This window comes from Capra hircus, chromosome 9 (assembly GCF_001704415.2).
Source record: "Capra hircus breed San Clemente chromosome 9, ASM170441v1, whole genome shotgun sequence".
In the NCBI taxonomy this organism is placed as follows: Eukaryota; Metazoa; Chordata; class Mammalia; order Artiodactyla; family Bovidae; genus Capra; species Capra hircus.
Genome location: NC_030816.1, coordinates 17,172,165 through 17,192,535, shown reverse-complemented (window position 1 = coordinate 17,192,535; position 20,371 = coordinate 17,172,165). Strand labels below are relative to the sequence as shown.

Sequence of the window (20,371 nt, the reverse complement as noted above, 5' to 3'; positions counted from 1 at the left end):
CAACCATTTTGCCTTATTGCATTTCTTTCTCTTGGGGATGGTTTGGTCACCATTTCCTGTACAATGTTATGAACCTCCGTCCATAGTTCTTCAGGCACTCTATCAGATGTAATCCCTTGAATCTATTTGTTACTTCAACTGTATAATCATAAGGGACTTGAAAGACCTAGTAGTTTTCCCTACTTTCTTCAATTAAAGTATGAATTTTATACATATCTATCTAAATATTAATTCATACATTCAGCATATTTACTGAATAATTATGGTGGGGCATGTCAGTGGACAAAACCTTGCCCCAGAGAGATTACATTTAAGTGTGTAAGTAATAAATAAATACACAAATTAAGGAGCATATTTGGAATCAATACAGGCCATGGAACAAAAGGAAAAAAAAAACAGAACAAGGGAATGGGGTTCAGGGCAAACAGGCTGAAGCTTTTTTGAGGTTAATTACATTAACATGGTATTGTGCTAAAGATGGTGGAAAAGTCTGTGCTATTAATGGCTAAAGCTAAAGTGTCTTTAACATGTCTTTTGGCAAATGCAGATTTGTATATTTTGTCAACCTGCACAGAAAGTATCAATGTAATGCTTAGAACCAATGGAACAAATATAATAGAAAAGGGCCACTTTTAAAGTAATATATTAAGTCGTCTATCGCATGCACTAACAAGTAAAAGGACACAGCAAAAACAAAAACAAAAACAAAAAACCCAATCCAAAATATTAAATTAAAAGTTTAAATAAAAAACATTTAAACTATGGAGTGGTGATTATACAGACATTAGTAACTGTACTTAGCTAACAGTTCTAGACAGAATCCTGAAAGAGCAATGTTAGCAGAATGTTATTTGCTTTACAAAGACAGTAAAACAAACTACTGGTAATAAAATATTCAACTTGGTTTATCTATAGTTGAAAATAAAAAAATGATACTATAGAAGGCACTGCATGCGTCTTCACTGACGATATAGCTGCACTAACAGAAAGGTATAAAGCTTTACATTGAGTTCATTCTAAAACCCTTGAGTAATGTCACTCCATTCCATTCACAGATCTATATTACATATCAAATGATGCTATCAAAATGGTTAATCTAATAAAGTCAAAGCAATTAGAGTACTGCCTGATTTCAGTTTTAGGGGAAGAAATGCTATTAGAGCAACTCACTTGTGTTAAAAGTAAAATAATGTGTCAGAAAAAAGGTTTAAAGTGTCAAAGCAGAAATGCAACTTTATAAAATTATAGTTAAAAGCAGTACCCTGGTGATGTCTGGCAGGGTCACAATCTGAACACTAAAGTAGAATACTTAAAACTAGTGGCATGTAGGTATCTTTTCAAAATACTTGACATGAAAGTGTATGATGGACCTAAAATTTTTTCTCTCATTTACAAATCTAAGGTAAAAACTCTTTTGATGAGCATTTTAAGATATTCTAAATCTTCATGTACAATTTAAAGCATTGTCCAAATTCTGGTTAACAGAAGGAAAACAGTTCCACTGACTGGAGAAAAGCTAGTACATACCCTTTTGTCTTTGGCTTCTCCTTTTATGTGAGTAAATTTCTAGTTACAGTTAAGTATAAGCAGGAGAAAGTCTTATTCAGGAATTGCATATAGCTATTTCAGACATAAATTATAAAATTTTAACATTTAATGTATTCCTTGGTGCTCTGCTTTTATTTTCTTTATCACAAATACTTATTTTAAGAACATGTAATAAATGCTTTCATTTAACTTGACATAGATACTCTCTAGTTCCCTTAACAACTTATTCTTGGGTACTGTGTGACTCTGCTGTCCAAGTTCAGTCTGTCATGAAAAGCACTAGCATGGCTTATAATGGACACTTTCCCCAAGATGGAGGTCTTAAATGCAGTAAGTAAGTAAAGCAAAATGCAGAATCATGAATAAATTAGGAATACACTTACCTCTAAACTAAACTTGGTTCCCATAGAGCTAGTAAAATCTTTAAATAAAAAATACACTATAATATCTTAAACAAAACTCATCATAGATTGGCAAAATGTATAGAAAATTAGTATGCTTTTCCTCTATACAATATGGATAAAATTTCAACTAACATATTATTTTCTTATACTATAATTTAACCAGAGATTATAACAAAGTAACAATAAAAATATCCATTCAAAGGTTTTCTATTTATATATGGAATTTTCCAATTAAATGACAAGTTTAAAATTTAATAATGCACTTATTATTATTAATCCTTCATTCAGTTATCATTAGGTAAGATAGCAATTATTTGAGAAAATACCAAATGTGTATCTTCAAAACAATTCACTCAAAACTGCGTTCAGATAGAAAATGAATACAGAGTATATAACACACTTTACAAATAAAATAATAAGATCCTATTGAATCTAAAGAGGATTTTCCTTAAAATTTAAAACATTCCTATAAAACAGACTGAGAAGTCTTACAGAAATATGTAGTCTTGGCAACCAAAGGAAAGCTGAAGTCAGAAGCCTGGAGAACTGCTGAAGAAATCGGAATGTTTTGTCTTTGTCCCCCAACATTATTATGAACAAAGAAGATACAAACCAGTCATGGCTAGTGTAATTCCTCTGCAAGCAAACTGAAAAGCACGGTTAAGGAACTGCTATAATGTTTTATCTTACATGGTGAAATATTAGAACTCCATAAATATCCATTTCCAGAATCTCTATCAACAAAGATATTAACGATACTTAGCCCTCATTTTGTCTTCAACCAGCTTATAAGCTACTGATGTAAACGCCTGTGTGCATGCTCAGTTGTGTCTGACTCTTTGCCACCCCATGGACTGTAGCCTGCCAGGCTTCTCTTTTGCCATTTCCTTTTCCAGCAGATCTTCCCAACCCAGGGATCAAACCTGCATCTCCTGTGCCTCCTACACTGGCAAGCAGATTCTAAAATTAAACTTTATTAATAAAAAAGACTAACTGCACAGTAACTATTTTAATATACTATTTGCTGACACGTCCAGGGGAGGCCAAGATCACCAGCAACTAGAGGAAAAAACTATACGCTTTGTGGAAACACACTGTTCAAGTCATTAACACAACAGTACCATCCTTTCTCTAGATTAGGTTATCTGTCAAATTATTAGCATAATCAAGTATTTAAAAAGTCCACATATTTTTAGAATTCAGTAAAGCTCAACATTCAGAAAACGAAGATCATGGCATCTGGTCCCATCACTTCATGGGAAATAGATGGGGAAACAGTGGAACCAGCGTCAGACTTTATTTTTTTGGGCTCCATAATCATTGCAGATGGTGACTGCAGCCATGAAATTAAAAGACGCTTACTCCTTGGAAGGAAAGTTATGAGCAACCTAGATAGTATATTGAAAAGCAGAGACATTACTTTGCCAACAAAGGTCCGTCTAGTCAAGGCTATGGTTTTTCCAGTAGTCATGCATGGATGTGACAGTTGGACTGTGAAGAGAGATGAGCACCGAAGAATTGATGCTTTTGCACTGTGGTGTTGGAGGAGACTCTTGAGAGTCCCTTGGACTGCAAGGAGATCCAACCAGTCCATTCTGAAGGAGATCAGCCCTGGGATTTCTTTGGAAGGAATGATGCTTAAGCTGAAGCTCCAGTACTTTGGCCACCTCATGCAAAGAGTTGACTCATTGGAAAAGACTCTGATGCTGGGAGGGATTGGGGGCAGGAGGAGAAGGGGACGACCGAGGATGAGATGGCTGGATGGCATCACGGACTCGATGGACGTGAGTCTGAGTGAACTTCGGGAGTTGGTGATAGACAGGGAGGCCTGGCGTGCTGCGATTCATGGGGTTGCAAAGAGTCGGACATGACTGAGCAACTGAATTGAACTGAACTGAAACCTATTTTAAATCTCTATATACACCTGAAAATACGTTCTAATAACTAATTATTCAAGATTTAATAAGGTTGAATTTAATCATTACTACTCAATCTAATAAAGTATCTATTTAAAATAATAGAATAAAATACTATAAAGATATAGAAAATCACTAATATAGGTTAAAGTATTATTTTCCTACAAAAGTTTTAAAGTATTCCGTCCAAGAATTCTGAAAGGCATATGAAGAGAGTTAAAGTACTGTCAGTCATTTAGAAAGGATATGAAGAGGAGATTTTGTAGAAGCTTGCTGCTGTTTCAGGAATCTCTCACAATGCTTTAAAACCATGGTAAGATCATTTTCTGCACCATCTTTTAACAGGCTGAGGAACTTGCCATATCTAAATTAAATGTCCAGAAAACACAAAATGAAAAATGTCAGGCCTTGCATAGTAAATTCATTTTTAAAAATTCATCAAACTGTAGTTCTCTTGAGATCTCATAGTTTTAAGTTTTCAAATTTCTACTTTTGGCATAACTATTATACAGAGCACTCATGAAAGAATAACACCTAATATATGTACCTGATAATTATGATATATCAGTATTTGCAGTATTCACCTGATAAATACAGTAACTTTAAAGGAAAATGAAGTAGTAATGAAAGAATAAAACATGGATACTATAGATGAGTAGTAGAATATAAGTACTTTTTTTCTTGAATTTAATCTATAATATGGAATGCTGACAGGTTAGCTTGACAGAATGCTAAGTCTAGAAGCAATTTTAGGGTTCATTTAGTCCAGTGATTCTACATGAGCATGGCACTGTTTTGGAAGTTTATGGAAGGTTTTCGGTTGCCACAGTGACTGGAGGACCACTGATACTTGATGAGTGAGTGTCAGGAGGTTAGACATGGGACAGTCAGCCCTGCACAGTACCAACTTATAAATGCCCTACCTATTATTTGTATAGATAAAAAATTTATTTATAATTATCTGAAACTAATTGTGCTTCATATAAAACCATAATATATTAGTCTTATTTATCATACATTGAACGAAACCAAGTGTAAGTTAGGGAAAGAGTTCCTTCGTTTTGCCTGAAGCCTTCCTAAGACTTTTCATCATTTTGCAAATTCACTTTGTTAGTGGCAACCCTCTTGTAATATTTGAAACACCAAAATAAAATCCACCTCCATTTGTAGCTGCCCCACAGCATAGGTGCCAGCTATGTCTCATAGTGTAGCTGTATACAAACATTTCATTATAAATCACTTTCCGTTTATGTCTTAACAATAAGACATCATGCTGAATTAAATAAAAAATGTGACTAGCTTGCTCATATTGGAATCTATGGATTCCATTTTAGAATGGAAATAGGTTATTACAGTATAAAAGGTAGTATAGGGTCACAAAACATAATCAGTGGATTATATACCCTATGTGATACAGGTGGATGTGCTAGAATCACTATCATAGTTTTTATTATAATGCTATCAATATACAGTCTTTTTAAAAAACTTTCACATGCATCTTCTTTATACTTAATTCTGAAGATGATCCAACAGAACAGATAGAATGGGCCTGTCAAGATCCCCGTTTAATAATGAAGGGCTCATACCGTAACACCCAGTCTGTTTAGCTTGTCCATTTCTTTTGAAAATTGTAATTTGAGTAAGAAAAATTCAAACTACTATAATTTATTTATTCTGCTTTTACTTATGCATCTATCATTAAGATACTTTTATAATCATTAACTATAGTTATAGCCTGAAAATAAAAATTAATCATAGTTTAGCAAGCGGTATGACTGTGCTACCAATGTGCTGATACTTAAAATGTTTCTTTGGAAAAAACCTGATCATCATAGAGACTTAAATATGCTGTAATTAGCCTCTGAAATAATAATGAACCATAAGTGATTTACCTGCAAGGGTAATTTAACCATGTGCCAATATCCTCAAAACAAAGTTATCATTTTCTGAATGATAAACTCTGAATTTAAACTATACAAAACAGTTGATTGTTAACTTAAATACTATTGAGCACATATTAGCTAGATAAAACAAATTCTAGAAACGCACAGGGAAATATTCCCCTATAATATACCTGACAGTCATTTTAATGCCAAGCTGTTGCACAGATGAAAGATTTTCATTCTTCACATTTGCATCAGTAGCTAAAAACAATAGAACACTGGGTTATAAAAATGTATAAAAGTCTGCATAATAATCACATTTTAATTGAAAATTGATGAAAGCAATATTTTTACATATTCTAATGTGAATCTTCAAAACACACTGATGAATCCTGTTCTTGTAAGAGCTGTCAGTTACATTTTTCAAAAAAATTAACAGGAAACCTTTTACAAAATAGTTTTTTTGGCCTATAAAATAGCATTTAAAAATATACTAAATACAAAACAAATAATCATAATTTTCAAGCAGTCTACTTTTACTTGGTTCTCCAAACACAAAAGTCATAACACAAAAACGGTCTAGAATATTGTATTTTTATCAAGTAATGCATATATAAGATTCTGAATTACAAATATAGGTAAGTATGGCTGTTTACATCTTAAATATTTAAATGGTCAGTGTCAGAAAGGAATAATTGGTATTATTTCACTTAAAATGTACAGCAATTTACAATGGTGGACTGAACAAGTTTATTCCTGCATACAGATATTCTTGATAGAGTACAAATTGTGGTCATCTTCCAAAAGTGAAAAAGGGGGTATACAGTACAGGGGACTGACTACAGGATAGGCTGAAAGTTTGGACTGGTCTTTGACAACATTGGATGACCAAATAAAAACTAGAGTCAATAGCATCACTAGATAGCAAGGAGGGTCTAGCTGAAACTTTCAGTTTTGGGCTGACAAAACTGTAGTGTGTACACACATGTGCGCACATGCACACACACACACACACACACACACACTCACACATATAAATAAGGGAACTGCCAAGAATCACAAATTTACCTAGCGACAGATCTAGGTTTTCTGAATTCTGTATTGGCAGTTTTTTTTTTTCCTATTACACACTGGTACATCTCATATTAACAATACACCTACTTCACTCATGAATTTATTCCATAGTTTTAATAAATCCCTTCTTATAAAGTAAGTGTGGAGCACCATGATAGAATCTATAAGGGATAAAAGATAAATCATACATCATGACCTAACAGAACTTTCCATGCAGTGTCAGAGATAAAATTTGTATATAGAAAATTCAGATAAAGATGTTTTAAAGTGCAAAGTGGAACAAAAATGATACAGGTGAAGAATTACATGAATTCATAAGAGGAAGAGATTAGAAAGAAGTGGCATTCAAACTGAATTTTAAAATATGGGTAGACAGGTAGAGAGATAGGTATAAATAAATAAAATATCACTGTTATTGACTATCTACTCTTTAAAGCAATAATAATTCATCTTTCTGCACTCCTGGTAAAGGTAACCTACTTCTAGTTTGGCAAGGACTTGCATGGACTTAGTACTTAAAGTCTCAAGCCCTTAGGAATCTCTCACTGTCCTGGGCAAACCAGACTGGTTGGTCAACTACCTAGCCTAGAGGGGTAATTTCTTAAACAAAAATAAATAACAATTAAAAAAAATAAGTGTTTGTTAATTTCTTGATAAGCTACATCTGACTTATACTTATTGTGATCAGAATATAGTCTTAGCAATATTGCTAAATTTCATAATGATAGCAATTAAGCTACAGTTTATATAGCTAAGAATCCCTTGCTACTTATAACCATTATGGTGCTGGAAGATGAACCTCTGCATCTAAAGAAGAAGGATACCACTTCTGCACTTCTCCTAGCAAGAGGCTGAGCAAGGAAGACTACTCAATGTTTTCTACAGGTTTTTGAAACTAGAGTGACGATCGTATTCACCGACAATGCTCTGCATTAATTATAGGGCTATGCCCCAAGCCAGGCTTCAGCAATACATGAATCGTGAACTTCCAGATGTTTAAGTTGGCTTTAGAAAAAGCAGAGGAACCAGAGATCAAATTGCCAACATCTGTTGAATCATCGAAAAAGCAAGAGAGTTCCAGAAAAACATTTATTTCTGCTTTATTGACTATGTCAAAGCCTTTGACTGTGTGGATCACAATAAACTGTGGAAAATTCTGAAAGAGATGGGAATACCAGAGCACCTGATCTGCCTATTGAGAAACCTACATGCAGGTCAGGAAGCAACAGTTAGAACTGGACATGGAACAACAGACTGCTTCCAAATAGGAAAGGCAGTACGTCAAGGCTGTATATTGTCACCTGCTTATTTAACTTATATGCAGCGTACATCATGAGAAACGGCAATCAAGATTGCCAGGAGAAATATCAATCACTTCAGATATGCAGATGACACCACCCTTATGGCACAAAGTGGAAAGGAACTAAAAAGCTTCTTGATGAAAGTGAAAGAGTAGAGTGAAAAAGTTGCCTTAAAGCTCAACATTCAGAAAACTAAGATCATGGCATCTGGCCCCGTCACTTCATGCGAAATACATGGGGAAACAGTGTAAACAGTGGCAGGCTTTTTTTGGGTTCCAAAATCACTGCAGATGGTGATTGCAGGCATGAAATTAAAAGATGGTTACTGCTTGAAAGGAAAGTTAAGACCAACCTAGATAGCACATTTAAAAGCAGAGACATTACTTTGCCAACAGAGATCCGTCTAGTCAAGGCTATGGTTTTTCCAGTGGTCATGTACTGATGTGAGAGTTGGACTGTGAAGAAAGCTGAGCACCGAAGAATTGATGCTTTTGAACTGTGGTGTTGGAGAAGACTCTTGAGAGTCCCTTGGACAAAAATAAATAACAATTTAAAAAAATAAGTGTCTGTTAATTTCTTGATAAGCTACATCTGACATACTTATTTTGTTCACAATACACTCTTAGCAATGTTGCTAAATTTCATAATGACAGCTACAGTTTAGATGGACCTCTACAGTTTACTTCTATGCACTGAGTTGAAATCCACACTTAAAGAAGTAAAACAGAACTTTAGAGATAGTTTCAATTGGACAGTCATAGCTTGCTGCACAAATTTTATTTTAAAGAAGGTACCAGTTAAATCTCCAAAAAGATTTTTAAAGGAGAATATATGACCTATTAAGTATACCAAAACAAACATCACATATCCACTCAAAAAATTACTAGGATGATAAAGATTTAGGTGACTTCAGAGTGAATAAAATTCCACTCAATGTTTCTTTTTGTAGGATGTCGGTCAGAAAATGGTTTATGGGTATATATCTAAAAAGAAGCTTCAATTATAATTTGTATTTGACATACAGTATGACAACCTGACAGGCAGAAATGGATCTTGGACCACAAAAGAGTGAAAAAATCTTTTGTTACGCTTAACTTGGACTAAATACGATTTATGAAGCAGGAATTAAAATCTTCAGAAATAAAATGGAGCAAAATGATTAACTGAAATTCAATGATAAAAATAGATGTATTCAGGGGACCCTGATACACTGCTGGCAACCAGTGCTTTACTGAAATGTGGATAATAAGTGTGCGATACATAGCAATAAGTGATACACTGCTTAATAAACACCAAGAGGATGAATGAGGAGTTGAATGAATAAATGAACAAACATCCAGTGAACAACAAAAACTGTGCTTTACATATCAAACAAGATGCAAGGTGGAGATGCAAATAGATATGAATTTAACATCTTTTTCCCTGTATATTGAAATCAGGAAACAAAAAGATAATATAACTCCCATTCCCCAGAGTCACTGCGAAGCATAACAAAGTAAGTTACCGAATAAAGGTCAATCAACCACTGACACCTACAGCATCAGACTTACCCTACTTACTCATCAATGCCTAATTCATTCTCAGCATTAACTATTTATAATAACCAATCATTTTAATTACAAATATAATAATCTCAGAACAAAATGAGTTGAAAAAATTAACTTAATGTTGACTGAAATTACTCATTGTGGTAATACATACTGTTCTACGTTTAATATAGAAAGCTAGCACAGAGCAGGAGTAGAAGAAATTAAATCTGTTTTGCTGGCACTTGGCTAATAGTGAGAAACTAAAATTTTCTGGAGAAGGAAATGGCAACCCACTGCAATATTCTTGCCTAGAGAATCCAGAGGACAGAGGAGCCTGGTGCGCTGCTGTCCATAGGGTCGCACACAGTTGGATACAAGTGAAGCGACTTAACATGCATGCATGCACTGGAGAAGGAAATGGCAACCCACTCCAGTATTCCTGCCTGGAGAATCCCAAGGCCAGAGGAGCCTGGTGGGCTGCCATCTATGGGGTCACACGGAGTCAGACATGACTGAAGCGACTTAGCAGCAACAGCAGCAAACAAATTTTCAGAAGAGTAAAGCATATCTCCACTGGATGACAGATACTGTGTTAGAAGAGCTGTTGCAGTGCGACTGTTTACTGACTCTCCTGAAAGCCCTGCTATATCAGTAGCAGAGCCAGAAAACTTTTACTTCTAAAGAAGCCAACCAGTCCATTTCCTCCTGCCTTCTTCCTTACCCAAAATAAGCCTGAAGGTTCTGTACCTTCTTTTTAAATATAGGGTTGCTATCTATCCATTTTATTCAGTTTTTACTGCCATAAAATTTAATTCCTTATCACCAGTAAGCTAGTGTAAGTATCTCAGTCTCCTAACTTACGTGTGTTAAATCACTTCAGTCATGTCCAACTCTTTGCGACCCCATGGACTGTAGATGACCAGGCTCCTCTGTCCATGGGGATTCTCCAGGAGAGAATACTGGAGTGGATTGCCATGCTCTCGTCCAGGGGATCTTCCCCACCCAGGGACTGAACCAGTGTCTCCTGTGGCTCCTGCACTGCAGGCAGATTCTTTACCACTGAGCTACCAGGAAAGCTCGACTAATATAGTCAGCATTATTTGGAAAAAAGTGTTATTCTTTTCCATGTCATTGACTACACAATTGCCCTTGCCTGCAAGACTTTCCCTTTCCTATTTCTTTCAGCTGTCATAGCCCAGGAGGCAGTTCTATCATTGTTTTTTCCTTTAATCTTCCACTATGATATTAGTTAACACCGATCACTCTCCACTGAATACCTATGGCATTACCACACAATCCCTCATTTGACAAAATCTCAATTCAAAAAGCTAACTTAATCGTTCTAGTACATTGCCTGAAACAAAGCAGCCGGCTGAGAAATGCCAGTTTTCCATTTCTTTACTTTCTATTTACCATGCGCTGCAAATTAAATTCAATTCATCATTTTAGATACATGCTCTATTTCCCCCCTCCTTGTGGACAGGGTCATTCATATTATATAACCTCATTGCGATTATCTAGCATACTCACAAATATCCTCCATAAAATTAAGACAGAAAAGAGCATATTTGCTGAATATCAAAAGAAAGTATAATGGACATTTAACTGTATATAATAAATTTAAAAATATTTTAATAGTGGAAAGGTGAAACAATGCAAAGTTCCCTGATATTTTTCCAAAATTTTGTTTAACATAAAGAGAAAAAGGATAAAATTGAAATATTTACCACCCTGAAAGGATTACTTAATTTATCATTTTAAAGAAGCAATTATAGAAGGAAAAATCTCCAACATGTTCCAGGAAAATGAGCTGACAAACAGTTAACGTCTATTAGGACTTGGAAAGGCACCTGTGCGGAGTTACAAACTGCAAATGTGCAGAACTTTTATCTGTTTGTTCTCTCCTCTTTCTTTAAGGGGATAAACAGCCAAACTAATTTGATTTTTCCAGATTTGCAAATTTTATAATGGATTGAAATCCTGAGGGAGCTAACAACAGATGGATGACTGTGTTATTCTAATTTCAGCTACCTTAGGGTTTAGCAAGCTGTCATTTTTTAAAAGCCAATCAATTTCTCATTTCAAGAAACATGAAAAAACACTAAATATATCTATCTAGCGACTGCTTTGAAACATCTTTTATATCAAAACATGGTTTTTGTTTACTTAAAGTAAACAGAGTAAAATTTTGTGATTGCAAACCATTGCTTCACTAGCTAAAAAATTAATGATAAAGGACGGGGATATCTACAGCCATGAGAAGAAAACAATACTAGCAACAAACTTAGCACATATCATAATAATAAACAGTAATCAATCAACAGGAAGCCAGTTTATTTTCATTCATTCTCTAAAACACCACTGGATAGTTGTTTACCTGGAGCCTCTTAAGAATTTAAATTCACATTCAGGGTTTATCTGCCTAGATAATAGGCTTCCCCAGTAGCTCAGTGGTAAAGAATCTGCCTGCAATGCAGGAGACACAGGTTCCATCCCTGGGTCAGGAAGATCCCCTGGAGCAGGAAATGGCAACCCACTCCAGTATTCTTGCCTGGGAAATCTCAAGGACAGAGGAGCCTGGTGGGCTACAGCCCATGCGGTCACAGAGAGTTGGACATAACTTAGTGACTAAACAACAACTGCCTAGATAATACATTCAGTAAAGTCAACATCTGAGATCTCCTCATCATAATTTAGAAATATAACAGAGGGTAGTAAATGCATGCCCACTGAGCAATCAGCCTTGTTGAATATTTGGATAACATATACAACATAATGTTAATTTTAGATTATCTACAGAACATATAACCCAATAGAACAATGTACCAAAGAGAGCTGTAGAATTTGAAGATTATATTACTGTCGATAACCCCTCTGGCCATTCAAATTTCCATGATTACCACTTCTTACTTATTTCCTCTCTTACAGACTTGATCATTAATCCCTGTATGTTTTTTCACATACTTTTTCAGGTTTGTTCATAAAGTTGTAATTTCTTCACAGACAGTTTTCTTCAGAATTTTCTTCATTAGTCCTAATTTCTTCTCTCTGAATCTCAGTTTCCCGATTTTTAAATGTGATGATTATACACCTGCTCTCACAGAATACAGCTGATCCTTGAACAATGCAAGGGTTAGGATGCCAAACCCCTGCAGCAGGTAAAAATTCAAGTATAACTTTATAATTGGCCTTCCATATCCTCAGCTCTACATCAATGGATTCAGCAAACCATGGATTTGGTGGTACTATAGTAGGTATTTATTGGAAAAAAAAATCTGCATGCTGAACCTCCACAGTTCAAAATCATATTGTTCAAGGTTAGTCCCAGGGTTGAGCAATATAATGCACATCAGATGCCTCAGTGCATTATTCCACTCACAAGCAGGAAGCAAGTTATCAGTTCTCTTCATCTACCTCAATTTCTGTTGTATTCTACCTTGTGTTTTCCTCTCATTTCTTTGCTTTCATTTTCTTATGATCACTTTTATCCCTTTCCCAAATCTGCATTAGATGTCACTATGATTTAATTACATATATGTGTACTTGTAAATCACAACAGATTTAGAATTGTTATACAGATGTACTGTGTGAACATAGATGTTATTTAATGGTATGGATAAGTAATCTAACAAAATATCTCAAAAGCTATATTAAAGATAAAGAGGCATTTAAGACTAATTAAATAATTTAAATTAGCCATACGTGTGTTCAGTTGTTTAGTCGTGTCCGGCTTTTTGCTACTCCATGGACTGTAGCCCACCGGCAAGAATGGGCACTGTAGCCCATTCTCCAGGCAAGAATACTAGAGTGGGTTGCCATTTCCCTCTCCACGGGATCTCTCCAACCCAGGGAGTAAATCCGGTCTCCTGCATTGCAGGTGGCTTCTTTACCAACTGAGCCACCGGGAAAGCACAAAGTGATAAATATCAGATTGGTAGTTTAAGATGAATGCAATAGGAGCACAGAGGAGGGACTTATGATTGGGAGAAAGAGGGAAGGTGACATTCTAGCTGCAGCTTTACAGTAGTTGGACATTATCGCATGGATGTCATGAGGAAGAAAGTTTATCCAGAATGAACACTAGGAGCACAACAGGTTCAATGACACGAATGCACTGGATATGTTTGGGCAGTGATGAATCATAGAGTTCAAAAAATAAGTAACCCAGACTGAGAATATATCTTTAAAATTTTCTTTCTTTCTATGGAGATTTGAAACATTATGTCTAACTTGAATAAATGCATATTTGAAGGATGGTTTCTTCAGCAAACAGAAGTCATGTTAGTCTTATGAGGAAGAGGGACAATATCCCATGATGGTCTATTACTGTGAATCTAGGCTACCTCTCTGCTTTCTTCACAGTGTCTTCACCTACTGGATAGTCACCTTAGGGAAATTTCAGTTCTTCCCTGTACCTCATACTTTACATAGTTACTAAATTAATCATCCTAAAGAACGGATGAATCAAGTAAAGCTTCTGGTCCGCAATCTTAAACGTTTTCATTTTTCACAGGCAAAAGAGTAAATCAAATTCACTGACACAGTATACAAAGCTCTTATCCTTCATTCCATTCTTTCCTTTTTTGTCAAACAATTATTAACATTGTTACTCTAGGTGCAGAGGACAAGATCAATAAGACACAGAAACTACCCTATAGGAGTGTGCTGCCACATGAAGGATTAGACATTAAGTCAGAATACGAGAAAAACAGGACAAAGAGATGTCCATTAGTTTTATACAGTAAGCTGAAGATTTAGTCATTGGTATTTTCAACCCATACCTTCCCCCTAAATTCCAGATTCAAACAGCCAATATGTACAGAGCATGTCTACTTAAATGTGTAACAAGTATTCAAAATATAACATAAAAGCAAGCTCCTAATCTCCTCTCTGAACCTTATTCTTCATCTTCTCTATCTCAGGGTTTGATAATCCACCCTTTCAGTGGCTCAGATCACTAACTTAGGTCTTTGACCCCTCTTTCTCACTCTATCTTCTGTCTGTTAGCCTATTCTGTAGGTCCTATTTTCAAAATATACCTAGAATCCATGTGTGTTAGTCACTCAGTCATGTCTGACTTTTTTCAACCCATGGAATGTAGCCCACCAGGCTGCCTCTGTCCATGGGATTATCCAGGCAAGAATACTGGAGTGGGTTGCCATTTCCTTCTCCAGGGGATCTTCCTGATCCAGGGATTGAACCTGGGTCTCCTGAACTGCAAGTGTACGCTTTACTGTCTGAGCTAGAATCCAAATACTTTTGACCAGCTCCATTGACATCCCCATCCAAGCCATTGCCAATTTTCATCATTATCTTTTCAATAGCCTCCTAACTCATCTTCCTTGTACTTCAGTCTTTTCCCAATACAGCAGCCACAGTGATATTTTAAAAATGTAAATCTGAGGATGTCACTCCTATGTTTAAGATTCTGCAATAACTTTAAAATCCCTGTATCAGGGATTTCCCCAGAAGTCCAGTGGTCAAGACTGTGCTTTCATTGCCGAGGGCACAGATTCAATGCCTGGTCAGGGATCTAAGATCCCACAAGCCATGCAGTGTGCACCCATCTGCCTTCCATCCACATATCATCCTAACTTCAACACCAAAAATTGTCCCCCTTACTCTTTTTGAGCTATACCAGTCTCCTTCCTAGTTAATTGCTGGAGTTTTCTTTCTCTGAAAACATTCATGTATCTTGCTGCCAACCTCTGCTGGTCCAAACACTATTTACCATTGGAACCTCCAACAGCAACCAGCACTTCGTAGATCCCTTCCGTGCTGTGTATTTCTCACTTACAACCATACCACTTGACATACTGGATGTTTTACTTACCTACTGTCTATCTTCCAATAAAAAGGTAAACTTTATCAAAGCAAGACTTTTTTTCTCTCTTTTGTTCACTGATGTGTCCAAGTGCTTTGAGCAATTCTATTATATAGTAGAGGAAAATATCGATTTGCTGAATAAATGAATGTGTATCTGGAGAAGAGAGGGTGAGGCTGGCAATGCTGCTAATAGTTTAGTGTTTTGAAAAACAAATGAGGCATGGAGAAAAGGGGATGATGCTAGAGAAGAAAGAAGAATAGTAACCTAAGGCCTTGGGTGTCATGATAAGAATCTTAAACTGTATGCAGTGGTCAATGGTAAACTTCTAAAAGGTAGACGAATGAACAGGTCAGATTTACACTTCCTATATCATTCTGAAAGTGACATAAAGAATACTTCTGAAAAAAGAAATGAGACTCCAGTTAGAAAAATGAGGTAAAGACAATGTTGCAATAACCTAGGCAAAAAAGTAACGGTGGCTTAAACTAACATAAAGAAGAGGAGAGATAGAGGTAAGGGCATACATTTGAAATATATTAAGAACATAGAATATGGTTTGCTGACTAGGCGGGAAGCTGGTTTAGATGCCCACCAATATAGTGTAGGTGGAGGAAGTATCTCAATGAGGTATGATAAAGTAATGCTCTTGTTGGACATTTTGAGCCTGAGGGTTCTTTAGCACATTCAGGTGATGTTTACCTATCAAGTATCTGGAAATATGAGAATGAAGCTTATAGATATTTGAGTAGAAGAGATAAACTTAGAAGTCATCAATATATAAGGTATGCAAAATAAAACAGTATAAACAGATGAGATCACTATGAGACAGTGGATAAAAGCTGAAGAATGGAAGATACCGCCATAAGGAAAAACAAATTTCAATGGGTAGACAGAAGGAAAAAAAAAAAAAAAGGGTTGACAACAACAACAAAGCTAGAAAGTAACGAGGAAACCGAGATATTTGCACAGAAAAGACAAGAAGATATCTGGTATGTATATAACCCAAAGTGAGAGATTTTAAGAATGGAAAACCTTGTGTATATTTTCATCGAATTATACTTGTCTATGAAACATTATCTATTTGCATACCAAGCACTTTCCAAAATTCAAAATGTTTAAATTGTACCTGTATATTCCACTGAAGGGAAGTAGCATTCAGATGGGCTTTCAGAAAGATGAAGTACAAATTTTTCAAGTAATTCTACTAAAGCTGTAATAAACAAGAGAATAATTAGGATATTAAAGGTCAAGAATCATACATGATACTGTATCTTTAAATCACAGACCAGTAGGTAAGAGTCATTAGAACTTCTTCACAATTATGCTCTTGAGGGGAGCCAATTCAAAACATATCGTTTTAATATTCACAACAATCTTTCCAATGTAAATTAAATTTTAAATAGCTTCACTGCAAACCTATTCAATGTGAAACCGGAAAAGGACCATCTGTTATCTTTAGATCCTCTAAGGATTACTTCAGAATTTTCTAAATGATTTCAATTCAGAAAAACATTATCACAAATTAGGCTACAATATCTTACCATCATTATTCATACCTACAGAAAAAACATCACATGAACTTCAAGACCAGAATCAATGCATAGCTCACATCCCTTTCAAAAGCACATTTTATATGTTTTATATACTTGACAACAGACGTTATCTGTTCAGGGTAAACAGATCAAAGGTAAGATAGGCAGGAGCTGTAAAGAGGGAGGGATGAATAGGCAGAGCAGAGAATTTCTAGGGCAGTGAAACTCATTTGTAAGAGTGGTGGATACATGTCATCATCATGACATCTGTCAAAATTCATAGAATGTGAAACATTAAGAGTGAACCCTAATGTAAACTATGGACTCTTGATGATAATGACATGTCAATGTAGTTTCATCAGTTGTGACAAGTATACCACTCTGGTATGAGATGTTGTTAGTTGGGGAGGTTTTAAATGTGTAAGGAGAGAATATGCGAGAACTTTCTGTATTTCCTGCTCAATTTTGCTGTGAATCTAAAATTGCTCTAAAAGTTTATTAATTCAAAGAAAAGTTGAAAAAAGATGCCTGTCAATGTAATAATATATAAATATTTGCATATATTACCGCCAAAATGGATATAACCAAGTGAATTAAATGAATATGCAATTTAGAATTATTTTTGCTGGAAATAAATGTATCTGAAGAGTAATTGATATGCTTGTAATTAGGGCAAGTAAGTTCTAGTCACTTTTAAAACTTGTGCCCTGGTTATATTCAGGATATTGACTGTGACACATGTTAACTGAATGCACCCTTTTTCACATCTAAGAGCATTTTAAGATATAATTCATGAGGAAAAGTTAGTGTTCAACATGCCAGAAATGTAAAGTCAAAGAGGGATAACATATGCTTTCCAACAACTACAGGTCTAACAAGCTACATCTCATGATACAGCTTAAGCAACATCTCTAGATAAAAATGAATTTTTTTTAAATTTGTGGAACTCTATTCATATTGATTTCAAGTTGAAATATTTAAATATTTAAACATGAAAATGCAATAGTTAAGGATCAGAAAGAACACTAGCATTGTAGATTATTTATAGATTGGTTCTATCTTCACACACATAAGCCCAAATACTCCCACTTTTGGAGAAATCTTTCAAGTGGTTTCTTTTCTATGAACCTATATGTAAATAATAGCCTTTCAGTGAGAGCTTTCAACTTCTATGTGTTTGTTTATAAGTCACAAAATGCTGTCTCTTGAGATTATAATTTTTCAGAAATCAGGTGAAGAAAAGTGTGTGACTGCTGGCATGAGGAAAGCAGTAAACAGGATCAGGTTCAGCCATCAGACAGTTAGAAATATGTCAGTGAAGAGAAAACACACATCTATGAAGGCGCTAAAACAATAAAACATTTGAAACTTGAGTCACCAGGCTAACTTCAGACTTTACAAGGCATACTACTGATTCTGAAATATGAAATTATGCTATTAGATCATAATATATTAGACGCTTATAAAGTAATTTATGCATCCTATATAAAGATGACATCACTGAATTAACCAGAGAAAGTTCATAATTTCTATTGATTCCAATATATTTGTTTTGCCCAGCAATCCAAACAGCACCATGTATTTCCAAATATCTTGAGAGATAAACTACAGTCATGAAACAATGTTAAAAACCAATTCACATGTGGTAGTTGAACCCACACTTACAATTTATTGGCACCATCTCTCTAACAATGACAACAACAAAACTGCATAATTACTAACATGGCTATCAGCACAACTCACTACCTGTCAGTTCACTAGAAATTCCATTATCTGAGACTCCAGGAAATTAATTCACATAAAACATTTCTTAACTTTTAAGAGTACATTAACTCCAGGATATTGCTATCTAGAAAGTAAACTGTTGAATATTGTTTTAGGTGGATTTTTATTTTGAATGACAGACTTGGAACCTCTATAAAGGATTTTAAATTAGAAACCATCTCCTTTTAATTTTATACTCAGTCCCTAGGGTTGGACTACGACATCAGTAGACTATAAAACCAAAGTTTATGATATCTATATGATAAAAGAGGACCTGGGTTTTACTGCTGTGGAAAAACCAAAGGCAGATTGTTCAGGGATAAGTGTATTTTCCCTTGGCATTGCCATCACAACAGCAGCTGGTTCCAAAAAATTCAGTGTTTGTAAATATGCGTGGTTTCTCCAGGATTCACTCTTTAATTCTTTTATCTTTTATCACTGCTGGCACATCCTCAGATCACAAGGAAATCACACTATGTGCTCAGTTTTTTCCTGATTGTTATCCTGCATACAACCACCAGATGTTTGTTGCTTGAACACTTGATTATTCAGAATATACCACACCTTTCATGTGTGAAACAGATACATGAGTGGAGGGAAAGTAGAGTTTGTGGCCTCTTTACCACAGGGTGATGGTGAAAGTCCTGACTCTCTACTTAGGTCTCCCTGACACCACCTATCAGGGAGAGGCAGGGTGTCTCATCACTGTCAGCTGAGAATAGAAGTGCAGGCTGCAACCCAAGTCTTGTTTGCAAGACTTCTACAGAGGTGTCTGGCTAGATTAAAGTGCTCACTTTCTCCAAGTTTTGTCTTGGTAGACTGCCCTTATCCTGGTCCTTTGGTTAGAAGGAGCAGGCTTTTATTGCCCAGTCCTCATTTTTTCCCTTGCATCCATTGATATTCTTCATCACTCAGCCTAGGATATATGAGGCAAAAACAAAACCCAAGAAATGTCATCTTTGTTCCTTGGATCCCAAGGTCCCTAGTCAGTCTGTCTTTTCAATCCAGAGTCACATATGAAACATAAGATTATGTCCACAAATCTCAGATGTACATAGTAGGAGAGAAAAGGGAAAGATCATCTACTCCATCATTCAAAAGTAGATATCATCTCTTTTCTTTCCCATTATGAATATTTAGACCCCTTACAGGCTGGATGTAAGTTCTGCCATATAAATTAGACCACCACACACAATTTAAAACAAATCCTCAGCCAATTTCAAATCATGCTTTATTCTTATATTATTCACCATTAATATTGAATCTTAGAAAATTATCTGATGTACCAAGTACAGCTGCTTTACAGCCATAAGCAGATATAAGACAGGTCGATTTGAAGTCCATGTAAGTAAGTAAGTAGGTGAAGTTGCTCAGTCGTGTCCAACTCTTTGCAACCCCATGGACTGCAGCCTACCAGGCTCCTCCGTCCATGGAATTTTCCAAGAAACAGTACTGGAGTGGGTTGCCATTTCCTTCTCCAGGTGATCTTCCCAATCCAGGGGTTGAACCTTGGTCTCCTGCACTGCAGGCAGACGTTTTACCATCTGAGCCACCAGGGGTGCCCTAAAGTCCATGGGTACATAGCAATTATGA

The 20,371-nt window shown here is 35.7% G+C and overlaps 1 protein-coding gene across 2 annotated transcripts in view; it reads right to left on the bottom strand.

The window, feature by feature from the left end:
- Window positions 1-20,371, bottom strand: part of TBC1D32 (TBC1 domain family member 32) — a 193,378-nt gene that overhangs the window by 31,757 nt on the left and 141,250 nt on the right. For both annotated transcript variants that reach the window (XM_018053005.1, XM_018053006.1), the window contains 4 exons: window positions 16,609-16,692; window positions 5,943-6,012; window positions 4,117-4,232; window positions 2,445-2,599 (listed from right to left, as the gene is read on the bottom strand). In XM_018053005.1, coding sequence (XP_017908494.1) covers window positions 2,445-2,599; window positions 4,117-4,232; window positions 5,943-6,012; window positions 16,609-16,692 — 425 coding nt within the window. The remainder of the gene's footprint in view (window positions 1-2,444; window positions 2,600-4,116; window positions 4,233-5,942; window positions 6,013-16,608; window positions 16,693-20,371) is intronic.